At 39.1% G+C, this 22,227-nt stretch overlaps 1 protein-coding gene across 1 annotated transcript in view; it reads left to right on the plus strand.

Annotated features, from left to right (window-relative positions):
- The window catches only part of LOC126259507 (cytochrome P450 4C1-like), a 108,710-nt gene that overhangs the window by 21,542 nt on the left and 64,941 nt on the right, over positions 1-22,227 (plus strand). The window contains exon 2 of the mRNA XM_049956356.1: positions 17,875-18,057. Coding sequence (XP_049812313.1) covers positions 17,883-18,057 — 175 coding nt within the window. The 5' untranslated portion in view covers positions 17,875-17,882. The remainder of the gene's footprint in view (positions 1-17,874; positions 18,058-22,227) is intronic.

Here is a 22,227-nt window from a genome sequence, read left to right on the forward strand (position 1 = left end):
ACACTGAAACAGTTTGTTTTTTTGTGATCTAATAAACCTACACATTTTATCATCTTGAATGTCTACTGTATACGTATGTCCATATAAACATAAATGAGGTGTGAGAGCGCTAATCATATCGCAGAAAGTATGAAACTATCACTTAGGCGTCTTGGCAGTTTCGTATTACCTGAAGCGAATGCTCTGTTTTCGTGTCGTGGTGACTTTCATACTTTTCAATTGGCTGAGGACAGCCATAGCTGAAAACAGAAGAACCACCACGAACGGAACTGGAGGTGGGAACAAACTGCAGAAACAACGGATATGCTACTGGGATTCCCACGTTCCGTTAGTATGGGTAATATACCCATCTTGCTAATTTCCATGCACACAAAGGGAACCACTGTGGATAATAGGCACAGTGGCTATAGACTCACAAATAATGCCAAATAATTCGAATAAATAACAAAATATAACAGAAAAAATTTTGTCTTTCAAGGTGTTTCGAACCGTTACTATAAATTCACCATGCTTCCCCCCCCCCCTTTCCCGTTCACCATTACACTATCAGTGATATGTCAAACAGGTTGCTTGCAATTATACCTACATCAGATTTATGTATATGTCTAATAACTGTCACTCTACGCCTTTTTTTATTCAAAATGTTGTAGGCTTACTTGCGTTTCTTAATATGATTACTGTACATGACCAGAGAAACGTGTGTTATAAAAAAAGTGTAATTTAACTGAATGATTTTCACATATCTATTATTTTGAATGTAAATAGTATGCGTTGTTTTATAGTTTGGTTAGTGTTTATAAAGCAGATGTTACGCCATTTCGGAATAGGACAGTCAGATAGAAACGAAGCTTTATTTTCGGATATCTTAAGCTTCATGCTGTTGTTGTTGTTGTGGTCTTCAGTCCTGAGCTTCATGCTATTGCTTGTCAAAAAGATTTCGACACTCTTGAAAGTGTTTCACAAAGTGGTATGTGGTGTTCCAGTACCTGTGCCGAGCCCGAATCTCGTCCGACACAGAGCGGAATGAAACATCACTGTTTCGATACAATTAGTCCGTTCCAAGCACAGGTGGACTGAAACAGCCTTATTTTGAAACAACGATACAGTTTCTGTCTGGCTCGAGATCGAATCTGTTCCGGTTATCCGAGACACGGGCGGAATGAAACACCACTGTTTCGAAACAGTGAGCCACAGCCGTTCCGAAACACTGAAACAGTTCCACGTATCGATACACTGTATCGAAACATAGAAACAGTGGCCAAGTCTAGTGTTCAGTACAGACTTGCCATCAGTGCAATTTGTTTACGAGTAGTGCACACTTCGTATTTGCTCTGAGGTTGACGTGCAATGAAAGACCTAACAGAGTTCCAAAGAGGGCAGATTGCGGGGGCCCGATTAGCTGGAGCATCAGTAACCAAGATAACCAACTTATTGAATGATTCCCGAGACTGTTTCAGCAGTCATGACAGCCTAGACAAAACATGGAAAGACATCATCCTATAAACGTACTAGTGTACGCAAACTAAGTGTCGATCGTCCGTCGTACGCTAACACGAATTGTGTCAAAACAACACAAACACATGGCTGCTAAAGTGACTGCAGAGCTCAATAGCCATCTTCGAGGCCCCGTATCTATCGACACTGTCCGCCGAGAACTCCATAAAGCGAATATTCATGGACGAGCTGCTATACAGACACCATTAGTGACGACGACAAACGCAAAGAAGCGTAATACATGGTACCAGGAGCATAAATACTTGGACGGCTGATCAGTAGAAACACGTCATATGGTCCGACGAATCAACGTTTTCGTTATTTTCAACATCGGGCCACGTATATGTCTGGAGAACACCGAAAGAAGCCTACAATCCTGATTGCTTAATTCAATTGCATTGAGGTGGAAGTGTGATGGTGCGGGCAGCAATACTATGGTATTCTGCTGGTCCCATCATTACTCTCAAAGGCCGTGTTACAGCCAAAGATAAGTGAACATTTTAGGCCGGTTGCACACACGGCGGATTTTTCCGCAGCGGTCAACTGACTGTCGCCGCCGTTCCCACCGTGGTGCACAGGAGTAAGTCAGAGCTTGCACATTAAGCGGAAGAAAAAACGAGCGGTAAATCTGACGACGGCGGTAGCTGTGTGACCGCCGGCTGCCACTGGCGCCGACGGCAAATTCTACCGCCACGACCAAAGTAGTGGCGCACTTGACCAAATGCACGCTTACACACGTAGCGGTTTTTCTACCGACTACAGCTGTTATGTTCAGTGTGAATACAGTCTAGTCGTGGTGTTCACAGTTGTTAACTGGTTTCTTCTTTCAGACATGAGTAATCTAGACACAGATAATGAATTCGTCCACTACAATGGACATCAATTTCTAATACTATATTGTGTACTAATGTGTGTTTGTTTATTTAAAGTTTTGGTAATGTAGATATTTTATATCTTTCTTCGGAATTTTATCATTAAATACCGTTACTTTAAAACTAGTTTGAAAATGATTATCCCAAACTTAGCTCAGTGTTATTGCCAGCATTTCTACAGGCTGAATACAATTCCTCATTTTGGTATTTTTCCGCTGAATAGTATCTTTCAACCGCCCATGGAGCCTGTCAAAGGTAGACACCGACATTCTGAAATAATCGAAGAATTTCGTGCCATCCTGCCTCAACTCTTCAAACAACGTGCAGAAAGCTCCAGCCTCCCTTCTTCTTTCATTAATTGGATGCACCCAAATTAATCATTTCTTCTCCTTTTCATTCTTCGACGTAATAACAATAAACTTATAATTCGCACTCTATTCATTCCAGACGACACCGTGTGCTTAAAAGCAACAAATACTTCAAATAAAGTAGTAAACTTGTGTGAACTGGTTTGATCATAAACGAGCACTGCCAATAAAAAACTTCCTGACTCGTTTAGATGCCCAAGCGCAAGGCAAAGCGAATAGCCTGCAACACGTAAGCTGCTGACGACGGAGATTTTACCGCCGTGTGTGCAACCGGCCTTAGGTGATCAGGTACAGCCCATGATTCAAATGTTCCCCAACAATGGTGCCATATTTCAGGACGATAATGCATTCATTCACACAGCCAGGACAGTACACTCGTGGTATGAGGAGCACGCAGCTGAACTGCAACGTCTTTCCTGACCAGCTTATCCCCCGGACTTGAACGTTATCGAACCCTTCTGGGTGGTATTGCAGCGCTGACTCCGGAGTCGATTTTCGCCTCCCTCGTCAGTACAGGTGTTAGAAGAGGTTCTGATCGAAGAGTGGCATAACATCCCACTGGAGACTATACAATCATTATATGCCAGTATCCAAGAAGAATCGCAGCTGTACTACGGGCAAATGGGGGTCCAACCATTCCCAAGTAAGTACAGGTGTTCACATTATTTTGTCTGTTCCCTGTATGTCCCACTATACCAGTTAATAGGGTTTTTTCTTGTTCCATTCATATATGGATCTCGGGAAGAGTGATTGTTTGAATGCTTCTGCGCTTACACTCATTTTTCTAGTCTTATCTTCATGATTCCTAAGAAGTGAGCGATACCTTGGGGGGCTGTAGTACATTTCTAGAGTAATCATTTAAAGCCGGTTTTGAAACTTTGTTAATAGACTTCCTCAGAATAGTTTACGCCTATCTTCAAGAGTATCTCAGTTCAGTTCCTTCAGTATCTATGTGACACTCTCCCGTGAGTTAAACAAACCTGTGGCCATTCGTGCTGTCCTTCTCTGTATAAGTTCAGTATCCCCTTTTAGTCCTATCTGGTGAGCGTGTTCCACACACTTGAGCAACTTTCTAGAACTGATTGCACAAATGATTTGTAAGCAATCTCTTTTGTAGATTGATTGTAGATTGATTCTACCAAGAAACCAAAGCAAATGTAATTCGTAAAAACATTTACAGACACAGTATCGAAAGTGAATTTCATGGTAACAATATCAAGGTGATGGCTGATCCCAAATTCTTTTCAATTGTGTTCTAAAAAAATATTGAGAATTTGCATTGAAATACGGAATGTGTAGGAGATTTCATCAACAAGGTTGGAAAGAGGAAAGTACTGGAATAAACTGTTTTGCAGTTGCAGATGACTGCTATATTTTCTGAAAAAGTGACATCTTCTGTAACACAAATTTATCTTTTAGAAGAGATAGTCAGGAGAGCCAGCTTAAGAATTTCTGCAGAATAAAGAAACAAAGCCGGCCGTGGTGACCAAGCGGTTAAAGGCGCTACAGTCTGGAACCGCGCGACCGCTACGGTCGCAGGTTCGAATCCTGCCTCGGGCATGGATGTGTGTGATGTCCTTAGGTTAGTTAGGTTTAAGTAGTTCTAAGTTCTAGGGGACTGATGACCTTAGAAGTTAAGTCCCATAGTGCTCAGAGCCATTTGAAAGAAACAAATTTTTAACTAACATTAAAAATGCACGAGAACTTCTGAAAACTTATTGGCCAAAAAGGGAGTGTTTCAAAATTTAAATATTTTGGGTTGATTATACAAACAGATGGTTGGAAAAATCGGCTATAGAAGAAAGGATACATAAAATGAAAAGGGTATGTGGACCAAAGACTTTTACAATAAAAAATGCCTGTCTAAAAATGCAAATAAGACTTTACACCACGGTAGTGATACCAGAATGTCAATATGCAATCGAAAGTCTAACATTAAAATATAATTTACATAAATTTGGAATACAAGTAAGGCGAATCATTTGGACAATATTAGGTCCTCGGAAAATTATGGAAAGTTGGAAATTACGAAGCATCGGTAATGATGAAATTTATGGAAACATAGGTAATGAGAAAAAGAAGCCATATTTTTTGGACATTTATGTCGAACGCAAGACAATACATAAAAGAAAGAGATTAATGACAAGATTAATCCACGAAGTAAAAAGAGGATTTAGAAAGAAATAACATAAAACTTCAGAAACATCTACCGGAGAGATATTTAGGGAATAAGTAACTTTCTAGCCTTTAAATTCGCAGATTCTTTCAGAATATAAGTTGAATCTATTGACTTTAAAATACCGGTATGGCTTTTAGTGAGAGTCCACAGAATCGTCTTTGAGAAAGTGTTGCTCTAGGGTCGTGGTCGTCAAACTGCATGCGGCCCAAATAAAGTATTCGTGCGGCCCGCGGTTCTCAGCCGTATTTTATGATTAAAAAAATAGAAAAAAGATAATATCGTGTAAAGAAAACTTACGTTAAACTAACACTTTCCACATCATTATGAAATGTCGTATTCGCGATCTATGGAACAAGTATTAACGAAATGTAATGTAATGTATGCGTCTAGCAACTATAAGCTGAATTCAGAAACGTCCACTAACGTTAAGAGCTTCTTAATAGTGTGGTTTTCCTCCTCAGTAAGAAATAAAAATTCTTTCAGGGACACTGATATTATATCATCAATTCTAATTGACACTCGTGCATTCGGCCATGAGCTAAGAAAAGTTGGCCGTTGGCCGCTTACCTCAGAAGCACAGAGAAGTTGCAGCATTAGAAAATTGCAGCGAAATGCAGGAAGATCTGCAGCGGATAGGCACTTGGTGCAGGGAGTGGCAACTGACCCTTAACATAGACAAATGTAATGTATTGTGAATACATACAAAGAAGGATCCTTTATTGTATGATTATATGATAGCGGAACAAACACTGGTAGCAGTTACTTCTGTAAAATATCTGGGAGTATGCGTGTGGAACGATTTGAAGTGGAATGATCACATAAAAGTAATTGTTGGTAAAGGCGGGTACCAGGTTGAGATTCATTGGAAGAGTCCTTAGAAAATGTAGTCCATCAACAAATGAGGTGGCTTACAAAACACTCGTTCGACCTATACTTGAGTATTGCTCATCAGTGTGGGATCCGTACCAGGTCGGGTTGACAGAGGAGATAGAGAAGATCCAAAGAAGAGCGGCGCGTTTCGTCACAGGGTTATTTGGTAAGCGTGATAGCGTTACGGAGATGTTTAGTAAACTCAAGTGGCAGACTCTGCAAGAGAGGCGCTCTGCATCGCGGTGTAGCTTGCTGTCCAGGTTTCGAGAGGGTGCGTTTCTGGATGAGGTATCGAATATATTGCTTCCCCCTACTTATACCTCCCGAGGAGATCACGAATGTAAAATTAGAGAGATTCGAGCGCGCACGGAGGCTTTCCGGCAGTCGTTCTTCCCGCGAACCATACGCGACAGGAACAGGAAAGGGAGGTTATGGTAATGGCACGTAAAGTGCCCTCCGCCACACACCGTTGGGTGGCTTGCGGAGTATAAATGTAGATGTAGATCTTAAGTGGCGTCGCCACCTGGGGTGTTCCAGTATTAACAACTCACAGGCGTGCAAGATCACGAACCAGTCAGATGCTATCACCCAATTGACACGAGGCTGCCAAAACCGGATTTCGTAAAAAGCTTCAAAATGGATTCTGGAAATCCGCTTCTAGTTGCCGGTTTTACAATTTTGCAATCGTTTTTCGCTTCCGTGTAAACGCAACCGGTTTTGAACGTGATTGGGTTGTCACGTTGTGTCTTGCTTTCAGAATATTCGGTTAGTATGGACTTACTGTACAGTGAAGGAGAAGCAGAAATGTTAGACTGAGCATGAAGCCGTATTGTTTCAGTGAAGAGAATTAACGATTGTGCTGACTGAATCAGATACTGTATCAGCTGTTTTTCAGACGTCATATTTAACTGGGATAGCACATCAGCTGCAGACCTTAACATGAAAACACGACAAGCAAAAACGATTTCCGAAATTCGGTTTTCGTCTTTCGGAAGATGTGGCGCATGTAAACGCAGTGAATAGCATAAATTCTGACACACTGATTACATGGATTCATGAATACTCATTATAAAAACAATCTTCTTGAAATGTGATAACTGATCATGATATCTTGTTGCAGAAGCTAAGAAATTATGGAATACGAGGCCTACCAAAGGGGTGGATCCATTCTTACTTGTATGAGCCTTGAGAGACCACTCAAATGAAATTCAAAGATATAAAAATGCACACAGTTTCTAATTTTTACAGTTATGCACAAAAAAATCAGATAAGGAGCCCCTCAAGGATAAGTCCTTGGGCCCATTCTTTTTATTCTTTATGTTAATGATCGGTCGAAAAAAATTAACTAAAGTGACAACAGTACTTTTTGCATATGACGCAAATAACCTAATTAAGTCATGTGATGAAGGCAGCATACAAAAAACACCTGCATATGTAATACAAGATTTAAAACAACGGTTCAGTCCAAATAAGCTAATAATAAATTCTGAAAAGACACTTCACAGAAACTCCACCCATCAACACCAATTTTTAACACTGATGGAAAAACTGTCACATCTACAAATGTAACAAAATTTTTAGGTATACGTATTCAGGATAACCTGAAATGAGAGACACGTATGAATAATTTAAATAAAGACCTAAGTACAGTTACACATGCTGTAAAAATCCTCTCACAAAATACAAGTCGTACATCACTGCTCACGATGTACCACAGCAGTATCTATTCACTAGCGATGTATGGAATTATCTTTTGGGGGAACTCCATATTTAGCAGAAAAAAATTAGGCTGCAAAAAATATTGTTAGAATAATAACACAGGCTAAATTCAGAGACTCGTGTAGACCATTATACTGCCTCTTTCTTGTTTATACAGAAAGTTTCAAAGTTTTTGGCAGGTGAGCATTGAGGGTTTCAGAAGCGGTCGGTAGAGTTCGCGTGGCAGTATGGCCATCATTCCGTTTCACTGTTAGTTGTGAGTGAGATGGTGACTGACGAGCACAAGGTTTTCTGTGTTCTTGAGTTTGCGAAAAGTGAGTCACAAATTGCAGTGCAGTGGGCATTCCGTACCAGATTTGGTGTTCAACCACCAACTCGCAAAAGCATTAGCTGTTGGTTTAAAAAATTTAAATAGACTGGGAGTGTGTGCAAAGGAAAAAGCACAGGTCGACCTCGTGTGTCAGAGGATGATGTCTGACGAATTCGAGAAAGTTTTGTGCATAGTCCCAGTAAGTCTACCAACAGAGCCAGTCGAGAACTTGGAAAACACGACAAGCAAAAACGATTTCCGAAATTCGGTTTTCGTCTTTCGGAAGATGTGGCGCATGTAAACGCAGTGAATAGCATAAATTCTGACACACTGATTACATGGATTCATGAATACTCATTATAAAAACAATCTTCTTGAAATGTGATAACTGATCATGATATCTTGTTGCAGAAAGTTCTGAGATGGTGTTTGCTGTACAAGCTCTGCCAATTACAACTTGTGCAGGCTATCAACCCCTATAACAAAGAGAAGCATCTCGCATTGTGTGGTAATGTGCTAGCAAAAATTGAGGATGACGCATTTGTGTAATTTTTAGCGATGAAGCGACGTTCCATCTTAGTGGAAAAGTCAAAAGACACAATGTTCACCTGTTGGGTATGGAAAATCCACATTCACCATTGAAACACGAAAGAGACTCGCCGAAGATCAACGTGTTCTGTGCCATATCCTGTACAGAGGGTTATGGACCATTTTTCTTTGCAGAAAGAACTGTAACAGGAATCATGTACCTGGACATGCTGGACCAATGTCTGTTCCCTCAAGTTATGGAAGATTCCCAGAACTTCCTTTTCCAACAGGGTGGAGTTCCGCCCCATTGACACCGTGATGTACGAGGCTTTTTGAATGACTCCCTTCCTCAGCACTGTATCAGTCACAGGGGACTTGAGATCCTGGCTCTGCACTTTCGGCCACCGAGATTTCCTGATCTCACACCCTGAGACTATTTCTTATGGGGTTATGTGAAGGAAGATGTTTACATCCCACCTCTACCAACCACTCTGAATGATCTGCGGAACTGAAGCACTGCTGCCGTGCCCTCAGTAACAGCATATACGCTTTCGTGTGTGTGGGACAAGTTTGGCTACCGCGCTGATGTTTGCGTGTAGCCAGCAGTAGCCACATTGGACATTTATAACATTTATCACATTTCTAATTATTAAATAATTCTTAAAAACTAATTAATTACAAATTATTATATTGATATCAAACATTATGAAAAAAATACTTTCTCTTTTCATTGGTATAAAGCTGGTTCATTTTGGACTGGCACTTGAATAAATATGAAGTTTTGAAAACGGGTTCATCATTTAGAATAACCCTGTATATCTAGGAAGTACTTATCTTCATAAAAGTGATCATATTAAAAGAAGAAAATATCTTGAAGCATAATTGTGATTTCCAGTCTCATGATACTTGACAGAAGCACTACCTTCATGTCACTTCAGAAAGCACAAACATTTAAAGGGGAGGAGTGTATCATACTGGCATTATGTTATACAAGCACATGCCATCCTTTGTGAAGATACAAAATTTACCTAAATTTAAAGTGAAACTAAGAGAGTACTTACTTGATTACTGCTTCTGTTCCGTTTCTGAGTTTTTGTGGCACCAGAAAATACAGTGTAATTGATCACATAATTATTCTTAACCATATTATTCTTTGAATCATCTTATTGTGTTTATAATTATATTACCAGTAGTCAACTTATATTGACTGATTTTTTCTAAATCACAGTATGTATAAATTTGTATGTAGTATATCAAACTTGACTTATCCTGTATCGTTTGTCAAACTACGTACTTAATAACAATTTATGGGATGAATAAAGAAATACAGATATACATTTGTAGCAAGGAATATGGAAATTAAATTGAGAGTGTTGTAATACAAAGCAATGAACATATTGCTTAATGCACTTAAATACTAGTACAATTGCCATTATTAATCGGTTAATTATAGAAAATAGATTAAGGAAAGGCAAACCTATGTTTCTAGCATTTGTGCACTTAGAGAAAGCTTTTGACAATGTTGACTGGAATACTCTCTTTCAAATTCTAAAGGTAGCAGGGGTAAAATACAGGGAGCGAAAGGCTATTTACAATTTGTACAGAGATCAGACGGCATTTATAAGAGTCGAGGGACATGAAAGGGAAGCAGTGGTTGGGAAGGGAGTGAGACAGGGTTGTAGCCTCTCGCCAACGTTATTCAATCTTTATATTGAGCAAGCAGTAAAGGAAACAAAAGAAAAATTCGGAATAGGTATTAAAATCCATGGAGAAGAAATAAAAACTTTGAGGTTCGCCGATGACATTGTAATTCTGTCAGAGACAGCAAAGGACTTGGAAGAGCAGTTCAACGGAATGGACAGTGACTTGAAAGGAAGATATAAGATGAACATCAACAAAAGCAAAAGAAGGATAATGGAATGTAGTCGAATTAAGTCGGGTGATGCTGAGGGAATTAGATTAGGAAATGAGACACTTAAAGTAATAAATGAGTTTTGCTATTTGGGGAGCAAAATAACTGATGATGGTCGAAGTAGAGAGGATATAAAATGTAGACTAGCAATGGCAAGGAAAGCGCTTCTGAAGAAGAGAAATTTGTTAACATCGAGTATAGATTTAAGTGTCAGGAAGTCGTTTCTGAAAGTATTTCTACAGAGTGTAGCCATGTATGGAAGTGAAACATGGACGATAAATAGTTTGGACAGGAAGAGAATAGGAGCTTTTGAAATGAGGTGCTACAGAAGAATGCTGAAGATTAAATGGGTAGATCACATAACTAATGGGGAGGTACTGAATATAATTGGGGAGAAGAGGAGTTTGTGGCACAACTTGACAAGAAGAAGGGACTGGTTGGTAGGACATGTTCTGAGGCATCAAAGGATCACAAATTTAGCATTGGAGGGCAAAGTGGATGGTAAAAATCGTACAGGGAGACCAAGAGATGAATACACTAAGCAGATTCAGAAGGATGCATGTTGCAGTAAGTACTGGGAAATGAGGAAGCTTGCACAGGATAGAGTAGCATGGAGAGCTGCATCAAACCAGTCTCAGGACTGAAGACCACAACAACAACAACATACGATTACACAGGTAACAGAGAACCAGGCAATTTCAGTGCAACAACTTCGGGCTTGCTGAGGGTGGCAACAATCAGAAACAATGACCAGTTGACAAGAAGTGTCAATACTTGGAGTTCGGCGAACAACTTACTGTCCCCGTGCTGCAGCTAGTCTCTTGGGGGTCATAACATACTAACGTATGTAGGTTACCAATCAATAATAATGTCGGCACCTTTGCGACCCGAGGTGCATCTTCACAAAGTCAGTATTGACTACCGAGCAAAAAGGCTTAACAACGATTGCTCTAAAGTATGTCTATTTGAGGAACTAACGTCTTTACAAGATTTTTTGCTGCTTGGTGGTGACATAAAAAAATAAAAATAAAAAAAACACCGCCATAGTGTCGGCATGTTTTTCAGTTTCCTTACTTTCTTTATCGCTGATATGTGCAGACAGTTTCTTTTTTCAGACGTATTTGCGTCAGTTGGTTCATCGGTATGAAGACTGAAAACTGTAAAAATAAGGAGCTATTTCACAAAGTGCTGGACAAGCAGACACAAAACAATGCGCTAGCGCGAAACAATTGAACACTGCGATCTGGAATCAACGCAGCTGTCACTTTTTTAAGTCGTTGTTGCCTGTGCAGTAGGGAAGGAGAACAGTTAGGCTCTGCAATTGGTTAGCGTGTGCAGTTCTGTGTCTGAAAACAGTTTATTCCTTATCATGGTCAAGCGTTCGATGTCCAGCTGTGGAGAGCAGCTGAAATTTATCAGGTACAGTGCTCTGAAGTTCGTAATATCCAATCAGCAGCATTTTTGTCACGTCCTACATTATTATATATGATAATTCCCCACCTTAGCTGAACAGTAGTGTTCATGCGTTTCGTGTGGTAGACATTTGTTCGATTGTTCGTGACAGCACCAATTTAAACTAATACGCCCCTCAATGAAATGGTGGGAGGTGAAAATACTTACACAAAGCCATGAGCGACACAAAAGGTATTATCTACTTATTTATAAACAAAATACAAATTTTGCTGGCACCTCTCCGCCCCCAGCCCTCTTTTCTCCCGTACTCTTAAACCCCTTGGAAGTCTTCGCCAGAAACGGTAATACACAATGTGTACAAATCTCGCTTTTTGGCTCCCCAAGCAGCGGCTTGAGTTGTTTGGCCCTTAAATCAGTCCTCCATGTGAAATTGTACAATAACAGAAACAAAAATGTTCCTAATTCTTTTATTTTTTTCTTTAGTCTTCAGCCTTTGACCGGTTTGATGCAGTCCGCCACGAATTATCTCCTGTGCCAACCTCTTCATCTCAGAGTAGCACTTGCACCCTACGTTTTCAGTTATTTGCTGGATGTATTGTAATCTCTGTCTTCCCCTACAATTCTTACCCTCTGCAGTTCCCTCTAGTAACATGGCGGCTATTTCCTGATGTCTCAACACACGTCCTATCAACCTGCCCCTTCTTACTGTCAGGATTTTCCGTATGTTCCTTTCTTCGCCGATTCTACGGTTTTTGGGGAAATTTTAAGTGTATGTCAAAAGGACAGTCTGATCCGAAATGGAGGTGGCATGTGTAGTCAAAACACTGAAATTCACCGAGTTTGAAACTGAAGCTGTTTGTAACTGAATCTTTCTATCGACCGCCAGCTTTGCCACCAGATATAACCAAGAACTTTAGAGAAACCCTCAGTTCACTTGTACGGTGATGATGTTTGGTTTGTGGGACGCTTCACGGCGCGGTCATCAGTGTCTGTACAAAGTCCCAATTTTTTCACAGTCCAATTTTGAATACAGTCCAATCTATTCACTGTCAGGAATGATGATGAAATGATGAGGACAACACAAACATCTAGTTCCCAGGCAGAGAAAATCCCCATCCCAGCCGGGAATTGTACCCGGGACCCCGTGATCCAGAGGCAGCAACGCTAGCCACTAGACTATGAGCTGTGGACTCAGTTCGCTTGTATGTAAGTTCCCCAGTCATACTTAACCATCAGTGGAGACTTTACTCATCCAGCAATCAACTGGTGAGATTGAAGTGTTATTAGTGGTGGGTATGACAAGACATCTTATGAAACATTACAGAATGCCTTCTCTGAAAACTACCTAGAACAGATGATTTGCAACCCCACTCATGATGGAAACATATTAGATGTAATGACAAAAAAGAGACCTTATCTCTTTGAAGACGTTCACATCAAAACTGGTATCAGCGACTATGGCGTTGTGGCGACAATGATTAACAAAGTACAGATGGGTAGAAAGATGAATATGTTCAGTAAACTAGATAAAAAACCAGTAGTGTCACAACTCAGTGAGGAAATTGAGCGCAGAATAGGGGCATGTAGAGGAGCTATCGCTCAAGTTTAAAAAATTAGTTGACCACGCATTGGGTGGAAATGTACCCTGTAAAATGGTCCATAATGGAGGGGACCCTCTGTGGTATTCAGTCTCTGTAAAGACATTTCCAAAGAAACAGAGGCTACTTACTGCACAATAGGCATAAAACAAAATGTAGAACTGCAGGTAGAGAGGTGCTCAATGAAACACATTTGGCCATCAAGTGAGCAATGTGTGAAGCCTTCAGTGACTACTATAGCAGAATTTCATCTTATGATCTTCCACAAAAACCAAAGAAATTCTAGTCATATGTAAAGGCTGTTAGTGGCACCACAGTTAGTGTCCAATCACTCAGGATGAGACAGGAACTGAAACTGAGGGTAGCAAAGCAAAAGCTGAAATGCTTAACTCCATTCTCAAATGTTCCTTTACAAAGGAAAGCCCAGGAGAATTGACCCAATTTTATCTGTACCACTGAAGAGATGAATGAAATAAGTATTAATGTCAGTGGTGTTGAGAAACAGTTGAAATTGTTGAAACTGGAAAAAGTTCCAGGGCCCGATGGTATCCCTTTCAGATTCTGTACTGAATTTTTGGCTGAGTTAGCCCCTCTTCTAACTATAATCTACATAGATCTCTCAAACAAAAATCCATGCCCATATGTCACAACAGTCTACAACAAGGGTAGTAGAAGTAATCCACAAAACTACCGTCCAATATTCTTGACAGTGATTTGTTGTAGAATCTTAGAGCATATTTGAACTCACCCATAATGAGGTATCTTGAAAGAATCACCTCCTCAATCGCAACCAGCATGGATTTTGAAAACATTGATCATGTGAAACCCAACTCACACTTTTCCCACATGACAAACTGAAAGCTTTGGATCAAGGCAATCAGGTGGGTGCCGTATTTCTTGATTTCCGAAAAGCATTTGACTCAGTGTCACATCTACACTTATTGTCAAAAATATGATCATATGGGGTATCAAGTAAAATTTGTGACTGGATTGAGGACATTTTGGTAGGGAGGACACATGTTATCTTGGATGGAGAGTGACTGTCAGATGCAAGTAATTTGGGTGTGCCCCAGGGAAGTGTGTTGAGGCCCTTGCCATTCATGTTGTATATTAATGATGTTGCAGACTATATTAATAGTAAAATCATGCTTTTTGCAGATGATACATTTATCTATAATGAAGTACTATCTGAAAGAAGGTGCATAAATATTCAGTCAGGTATTGATAAGACTTCAAAGTGGTGCAGAGATTGGCAACTTGCTTTAAATGTTCAGAAATGTAAAATTTTGCACTTCACAAAATGGAAAATCATGTTATGTTATGACTATAACATCAATGAGTCACCATTGGACTGGAATCCGCCAACTCATGCAAATACCTGGGTGTGACACTTTGTAGGTATATGAAATGGTATTATCGCATAAGTTCGGCATGGGTAAAGCAGCTGATAGACTTCAGTTTATTGGCAGAATACTGGGAAGGTGCAATCAATCTATAAAGCAGATTGTTTACAAATCACTCATGCAACTGGTTCTAGCATATTGCTCAAGTGTGTGGGTCCTGTATCAGATAGTACTAACAGAGGTCACCGAATGTATACAGAGCAGAGCAGCATGACAGGTCACAAGTTTGTTTAATCCATGCGAGAGTGTCGCAGAGATTATGAAGGAATTGAACTGGAAGACTTTTGAAGAAAGATGTAAACTATCCTGAGAAAGTCTATTCACATAGTTTCAAGAACCAGCTTTAAATGATTACTCTGGGAATATACTACAACACTCTATGTATTGCTCAGATATAAGTATCATGAAGATAAGATTAGAATAACTACTGCATGCACAGAGGCATTCAAACTATCTTTCTTCCCATGTTCCATATGTGAACGGAACAGGAAGAAACACTCTTAACAGGTACATTGGCCCATACCCCCTGCTATGCACATCACAGTGGTTTTCATTGTACAGATGCAGCTGTAGATACTTCTTTGTCCACAATGTTGTCTCAAAACTGATGCACTGGTACAGGTATTGAAACTATTTATGTTGGTAGTTGAGTGCCATCAGCTGTGATCTAGACTGGTAACACTTGTACCACTGAGTTTCTTTCAGTCTCTAAAAACCACCAACACTTCAGACATAATGGGCCCATAAATGCTGCCACTCAGATGTATTGTTTTTGTAGAAGCCCCTCTTGGAGCTGTCATATAGTGGGGGCCAAATATTGTTAGATGACTATTCTGACAGCCAGTGTTTTTGAGTGGCATTCAGACATATACTATTGGTGTTAGTTTGATATTCCTTCACATACAACTTCAGACTTGACTCCTTTTTACCATGAGCTGTCAGAACACTACCCACTGTATTATGGGAGCTCTTGGAGCCTGAACTACCATCCCTCATTAGACAACTACATATCCTACATTCCAGCCAGAAATTTCTGAGCCCATGTTGTGAGGAAGTGGAAACCTTCTTCAAATAGTGACAGGAACCCTATACACTGGACTCCTACATGACCCAGAAGACATGTGTGGGATATGACTGCCATGCAATCTAATCACCATGATCCTCCAGCACTTACTTAACTGATTCTTTTACTCCTTACTGGTATTTCTGCGTGAATTGTGAAATTCACAGACACAATACTAGAACTAAAAATAAACACAAAGAATAGTTGTATAACACTGACTGTTTTCTTTTTTGTTATTTTTTTTGATGTTCTGCAAAGCACTAACAAAGAATTTAGTCAACAGCCTTAATTGCTTAAATGAAATTGTTGTCTAGATTATTGTGTCCACAGTCAATAATTACAATATTATTTTGTTTGTCAGGATCTCGTACTAGGTGGTTCATATCTCATTGCCAGTTGACACCATTGAGCCCTGCAATTCTACTAAGAATACTAATTACCTGATATTCACAGCTCAAAATGTTCTGTACCAATTCCCACAGCTTATAGGAATCACTAATACTTAGCAATAAAGCCCTCTTGGTTTTTTAATACTTTTTTCCTATTCAACTTGTACCACATAACTGGTATATTTATACAACTCTCTGGCCTAATTCGCATTCCATTTAATTTTGCATTAATGCCCAAAGAACTAAAGCAGTTGAAGACAGTTTGAATGAAGATATGGCTATTATAGCTTTTCCCAAATCTTTTTACCAATCTGGAATATTTGACTAGAATCCACTATCTTATCAGGCATAATATTAACACAGGTGTTCTAATTCTAACTGCACAACTGCCAAATCAGGTTGGAGTTAAAGATTAGACATTCTTTATCCATAATTGTACAGTGATTACATCAATAAGAGGGACCTGTATTATTTTTAATCAGGTCATAATAATTATGCTATTCTACATTAAGAGACAGGAATAATCTTCACAAGGCTTTCTTTTCCTGGTGAGTTTGCAACAGTTCCCAAACATGTTCATTTAAAAAATCCCATTTTGTTTAAAATTTTCAGTTAAAGATATTAGATCAATGAAAAATAATAATCACTGCTGTTCTTTCATTCATTACCTAATACTTTCACCCCTTAACAGCATTCCATGCTCAATAATGAGATTCAGTGTCAAATAAACTTTCGTTTTCACAAACAATGTGTGATATTTTTCATAGCTGTAGTTTAGCAGTTGCAGAATATTTCAAAAAAGATAAAAAGTCAGTTGTCAGCCGTGAAAGAAAACTTTTATTTGGTTCACTTTATATGAAATAGGCTCAAGTCACTGGTAAGCCAAAACTGTAATAAGAATCAAATGGTAGTGTCCTTTGCTACAGAACCAATAAAATAGAGTGACATTGCCAAAACTATGTGCTATGTGTGATGAGTAGCAAACAAAGAACTGTCAAACTGCAAATAATACATTATATTTGTGTCACTGATTGACTTTTGTTGCACATATTATCTATTATTCGCAATTTGGCAGGCACACATAGCATATATTTTCAGCAATGTCACTCTATTTTATTGATTCTGTAGCAAAGTACACTACTGTCTGATTGTTATTTTGAAATGGGCTTACCAATGATTTGAGACTATTTCACTTCAGAAGATGACAGTTTAAAATGTTGAAACTGGTTAAGTGAACCAAATAAAGGTTTTCTTGTGCAGTTGAGGATTGATTTATATCTTTTTGACAAACTATATACTTGACCTCTAATTTCAAGCTGGACTTGGTTACCTTATTTAGAGTTCATAGTGAGTTTCTTTATTCTATTGCATATCAGTGTAATTAGGTAAATGTTAAGCAAACAGTACTAAATAAATAACACTTACTAAGTACTGTTAGAAAGGTTTAAAGATGAACTTGTCCTGCTAATTGAATTAGTGTATTAGTAACTGCTCTAAGCATAAATAAGACCTAGAAGATTAATGATAGTTAATTAGTAATACTGCCTGCACAATAATTTTTGATAGATACTTATCACTACTAATGTATAACATATCATATTTGATTATCCTTCATGATGCATTCATGAATAAATGAACAGTTATTCTCTGATGTAAGTTATGTATGGATATTATGTCTTTCTTCTCTGCAGAGTGTACAGGGAAACTGAAGAACTCTTCTATTAATTCCTTTCTTTCTCTTCCATTTTTGTTTCAGCTGTGACCATGGACTTACTAACAGCTGTACTCACACTAGTGCTAATTTTGGTTCCTCTAACAATGTTTGTCCAAAAGAGACGTAAAAGAGCAGAATACTGTAAACTCATAGATAGATTACCTGGTCCTGCTGCCTATCCACTTATTGGAACTGCATGGGAAATGCTATTTGCTGAACGCAGAGGTATGTTCTGATTAAATTCAGGTCATTCACTAATTCTCTTGAAAATATGAGGTGTGTGAGAAAAGTTTTTATTTTTTCAAACAACAATATTGTCTCCTTGGAAGTAGCTTCCTTTGGCTTTTCCAGAGTCAAAAAATGATGTGCTTTTGCAATATTTTTCAATTTTGAGAAAAGGAGGAAGTCACAAGGACTCTGATCAGGTGAATAGGAGGGTTCTGGAACAACAGGAAGGCCTTTTGAGGTCAAAAATTCCATGATGGAATTGCCCATGTGTCATGGAACATTGTCATGATGCAGTGCCCACTTGTCTACAATGTCAGGTCTCACTCGACTCACCCTTTTCCTGACCCTTTCAAGGACATCTTTGTAAAACACTTTGTTGACAGTTTGTCCTGCAGGAATAAATTCTTTATACACAATACCCCTTCTGTCAAAAAAGCAAATCATCATTGCTTTGATCTTTGATTTACTCATTCGTGTGTTTTTGGTAGAGAACATTTATCAGTACGCCGCTCTTCACTTTGCCACTTTGTCTCAAGATTGTACTCAAAAATCCAGATTTTTCAGCACAATTTTGGCACAATGCTTTTGCATGTGCAGAACTTTGGTCGACATATTATGTACGGTGAAAGTGTTTAAGTTTAAAAGATCACCCATAATCCTTACTGTTAAACATTGGTCTAATCTCACAAGGGCATGCACACATTCAATATTTTTGTCAGTTTTTGTGGCTGAAGGTCTCCCTGAGTGAGGTTAATCTTCAAAGTGTTTTGGGCCTTCCAAAAATGATTTGTGCCAGTGAAAAACTTGTGCTCTTGATAAGGAATGTTTCCCACAGGCCTCTTTTAATTTTTCAAAGGCCATACTCATGGATTCCCCATGTTTAACACAAAACCATTGCTCTAAATTCATTGTCTCATTTTCATAACAGACAACAAAAACACTTCTTTACTGATGGCACTCTCAAATATCACATGTTGACTGTTTCAACCTTAAACTTGGACTGTTCTTCTGTAAGGGATGAACACACTGGTCTACACAAACAGAGAGCAACACAACATTGCCAGATCGCTCGCAGTGTTGTCAGTCTCATTGCTTTACTCACACACCTCCTACATTATATATAACAATTAAATAAGAATCTTAATTCTATTATAGTACTGCATATGTTCCAGTCTGAATGAAAATCTCTTAATAGGTCCCTTCAATAGGAGACAAAAAAAAAAACGTTTCAAATTTTTCTAAACACCAGTTTGAAAGGAAAGAGTGACGTAGATTAATTACTTCCACCTTCTTTCATCTTATTCTGTAAACTTTCATTATTAATAGTTGTAAGACATCTTTAAGTTACTTACTGCTCAGCTGTTTTCAACAATGAAGGGGCTGTCTGAGAATATTTAATGAACATTTTAATTTGTGAACACACACAGAAGTAATACAAAAATATGGAAACACCATGAGAAATACATGTTTGAACATAAATGTAGATATTAACCAAGCCTGCAGGTTGTGCTGCTGTATTTGACCCTGAACAGTGGCTCTGCAATGTCCTCAATATGTTGCAAGTATCTCTCATGTTCAGGATGGTGTTCTGTGTAGTTGCGAATGCATTATGTCAAAGCTAAGTGAATTTGATTGTGGGAAAATTGGTGGTGATCTTACTGTGGGTGCTTCTGTAACCAAGGTAGCTGAAGTGTTTGGTGTTTCAAGATGCATCATATCAAATATTTACATCCCATACGGGGAAAGCAGAAAAATATCATCTGCTGAGTCACAACATGAACGAAAGTGTGTGTTGTGCGATTGTAACAGATGGCCAATAAATAGGATTTGACAAAAAAAATGTGAGAACAATAGTTGCAAAAGTCTCTGCAGAACTGATTGTTGCACTCATGGACCCTACCAGCACTAAAACAACACGCTCCTTAAGCTGGGAACTACAAGGAGAGTTTGAATTACAGAGCCACTTATCAGTGATGCAATTGCCCATAATAGGAAAACATGTTGCCTAAGCCATAAAACCTGGACTATGATGCATTGGAAGAAAGTCATTTGGTCTAATGAGTCTTGTTTCCCACTGTTTCCCACTTCTGACCAGGTTTACATCCCATTGAGTTAACTATGGCTAGGGTTCCATGATGATTTGGACTGCCTTATCATGGTATCCCATGGGCCCTGTGATTACTCTACAAGGTTGCATCCCATGGTACAATGTTTGTTCTGCAATGGTGATGCTGTGTTGCAAGATGACAGGGTCCCTGTTCACACACCTCCAAGACTGGTTTGGTGAGCATGAGGATGAATTGCTGCATCTCTCCTAACTACCACAATCACCAGATCTCAATATTATTGACACTTTGTGGTCTACTTTGGGGAGAAGGGTTCATGATCACTATTCACTTCCATCATCATTACCTGAACTGCCACTATTTTGCAGGAAGATTGGAAACCACACAGGGCCTGTAGTTATCCATTCCAAGACAACTGGAAGCTGTTTTGAATGCCAGTGGGCTTCCTACACTGTGGTAGGCAAGGTAATGTGTTGTTTTTGGAGTTTCCAAATTTTTGTCCACCCCCTGTAGTTCAGTTCCTCTTTAGACCATCTATTGGCAAAAAAAAAAAAAAAAAGTATTTTCACAATGTGGCTAGGGAATTACTTCTGTCGCCTTGCAGTGTGTGTGTGTGTGTGTGTGTGTGTGTGTGTGTGTGTGTGTGTGTGTGTGTGAGAGAGAGAGAGAGAGAGAGAGAGAGATAGAGGAGGGGGGGGGGGGGGGAGGAGGAGAAGGAAAGAAGAGAGAGAAGGAAAAATAGGACATTCATTTGTTGTAGGTGAATTGAACATGTGCATAATTTTATTAACAATGATGTCAGAAAAGTTAGTAGCGAAAGAGATTATGAGTTGTCTCTTGTTAAGAAAAATTATGAAAGTATGAAAAATTCCATAGAGAAGACAATCTTTGTGTGTCATTTGGTTTGCCAAAGATGAAACAAAAGTTGCGGCCAAAATAAAGCTGCCTTAATTGATCAGAGGGAATTCTGAAAAATATAGACTTCATCACATGACATGCCATACAGTCTAGGTGGAGTAGCCCTAATGAGTAAATAAATTTGAGTCATCATTTTAAGTCACATGAAAAAGATTATTTTCATCCTGGAGAGTTTTTTCAGCTATGTTCAAGAATGGAACACTCACAAATATTTATGTATAAATAAAACAATTGCAGAAGGGAACTGATGGACTGTAAGAAGTCCAGGGTGCATCACAAAACACGCCCAGGAGGGGTCCGTGAGTTGCATTTGCCAGCTGTTGCTGCTGTGTCTGCAGGTTGTCGCTATGCATGGTTCTTGAACACCAGTACTTTGCACGTGCCAGCTATGCTGTGTGACTGAGTGTACTGGTATTTTCTTTCGAGTTTTTTTGTCAAGTTTAATTGCTTCAGATATTGTTACTAGACAACATTATTGCAACTGCGCTGAGTCTGGGGCTTTCCCGTCCATATGCCACTGGTCCCATCCTCAAGTCAGAAACAATGTGCACAAGTCTTCTGTACTGTGCGATTGAGTGTTCAGCTGTTTTTTTTTTTTTTAAGTTTCCTGTCGAGTTTCCCTTCAGTTTGGTATACATGAAGGGTTAATTAATGTTTCTTGTGTTGATCTATGCAAAAACAGAATCATATGTGGAATGTCATCTTGAATTCATACGAAAATTTTACAGTGTGCATGTTCCCAGTGATTCAATGACAGACAGACTAGTGAAGAAATTTGAAGAGACTGGATCTGTGTTACAAAAATGAAGGCCTAGACAACCTAATGTTTTAACCAAAAATAAATTAGACGATATAGGGGAGGCATTGGAAAGAAGTCAAAGAGTGCTGTTTGGCACTTCAGACTGGTGTGTCAAGAGCATCTGCTCACAGAGCTGTACACAAATTGAAATTGAAACCATAGAAAACAACAGTAGTGCATCAACTGAGGAACTCAGATACTGTTGCTTGACATCATTTTTCCATCTGGTTGTTACAGTCTGTGTACGATGGAAAAGTTGATCCTGAAATGCTTTTCTTTTTTCTGATGAACCATGGCTGCATTTGTCAGGGTAAACAAATTTTCAGAACAGTTGATGTTGGAGCTCCAAAAATCGTCATGAATTGAATCAACTACCACTGCATG

This window comes from Schistocerca nitens, chromosome 5 (assembly GCF_023898315.1).
Source record: "Schistocerca nitens isolate TAMUIC-IGC-003100 chromosome 5, iqSchNite1.1, whole genome shotgun sequence".
Lineage (NCBI taxonomy): Eukaryota > Metazoa > Arthropoda > Insecta > Orthoptera > Acrididae > Schistocerca > Schistocerca nitens.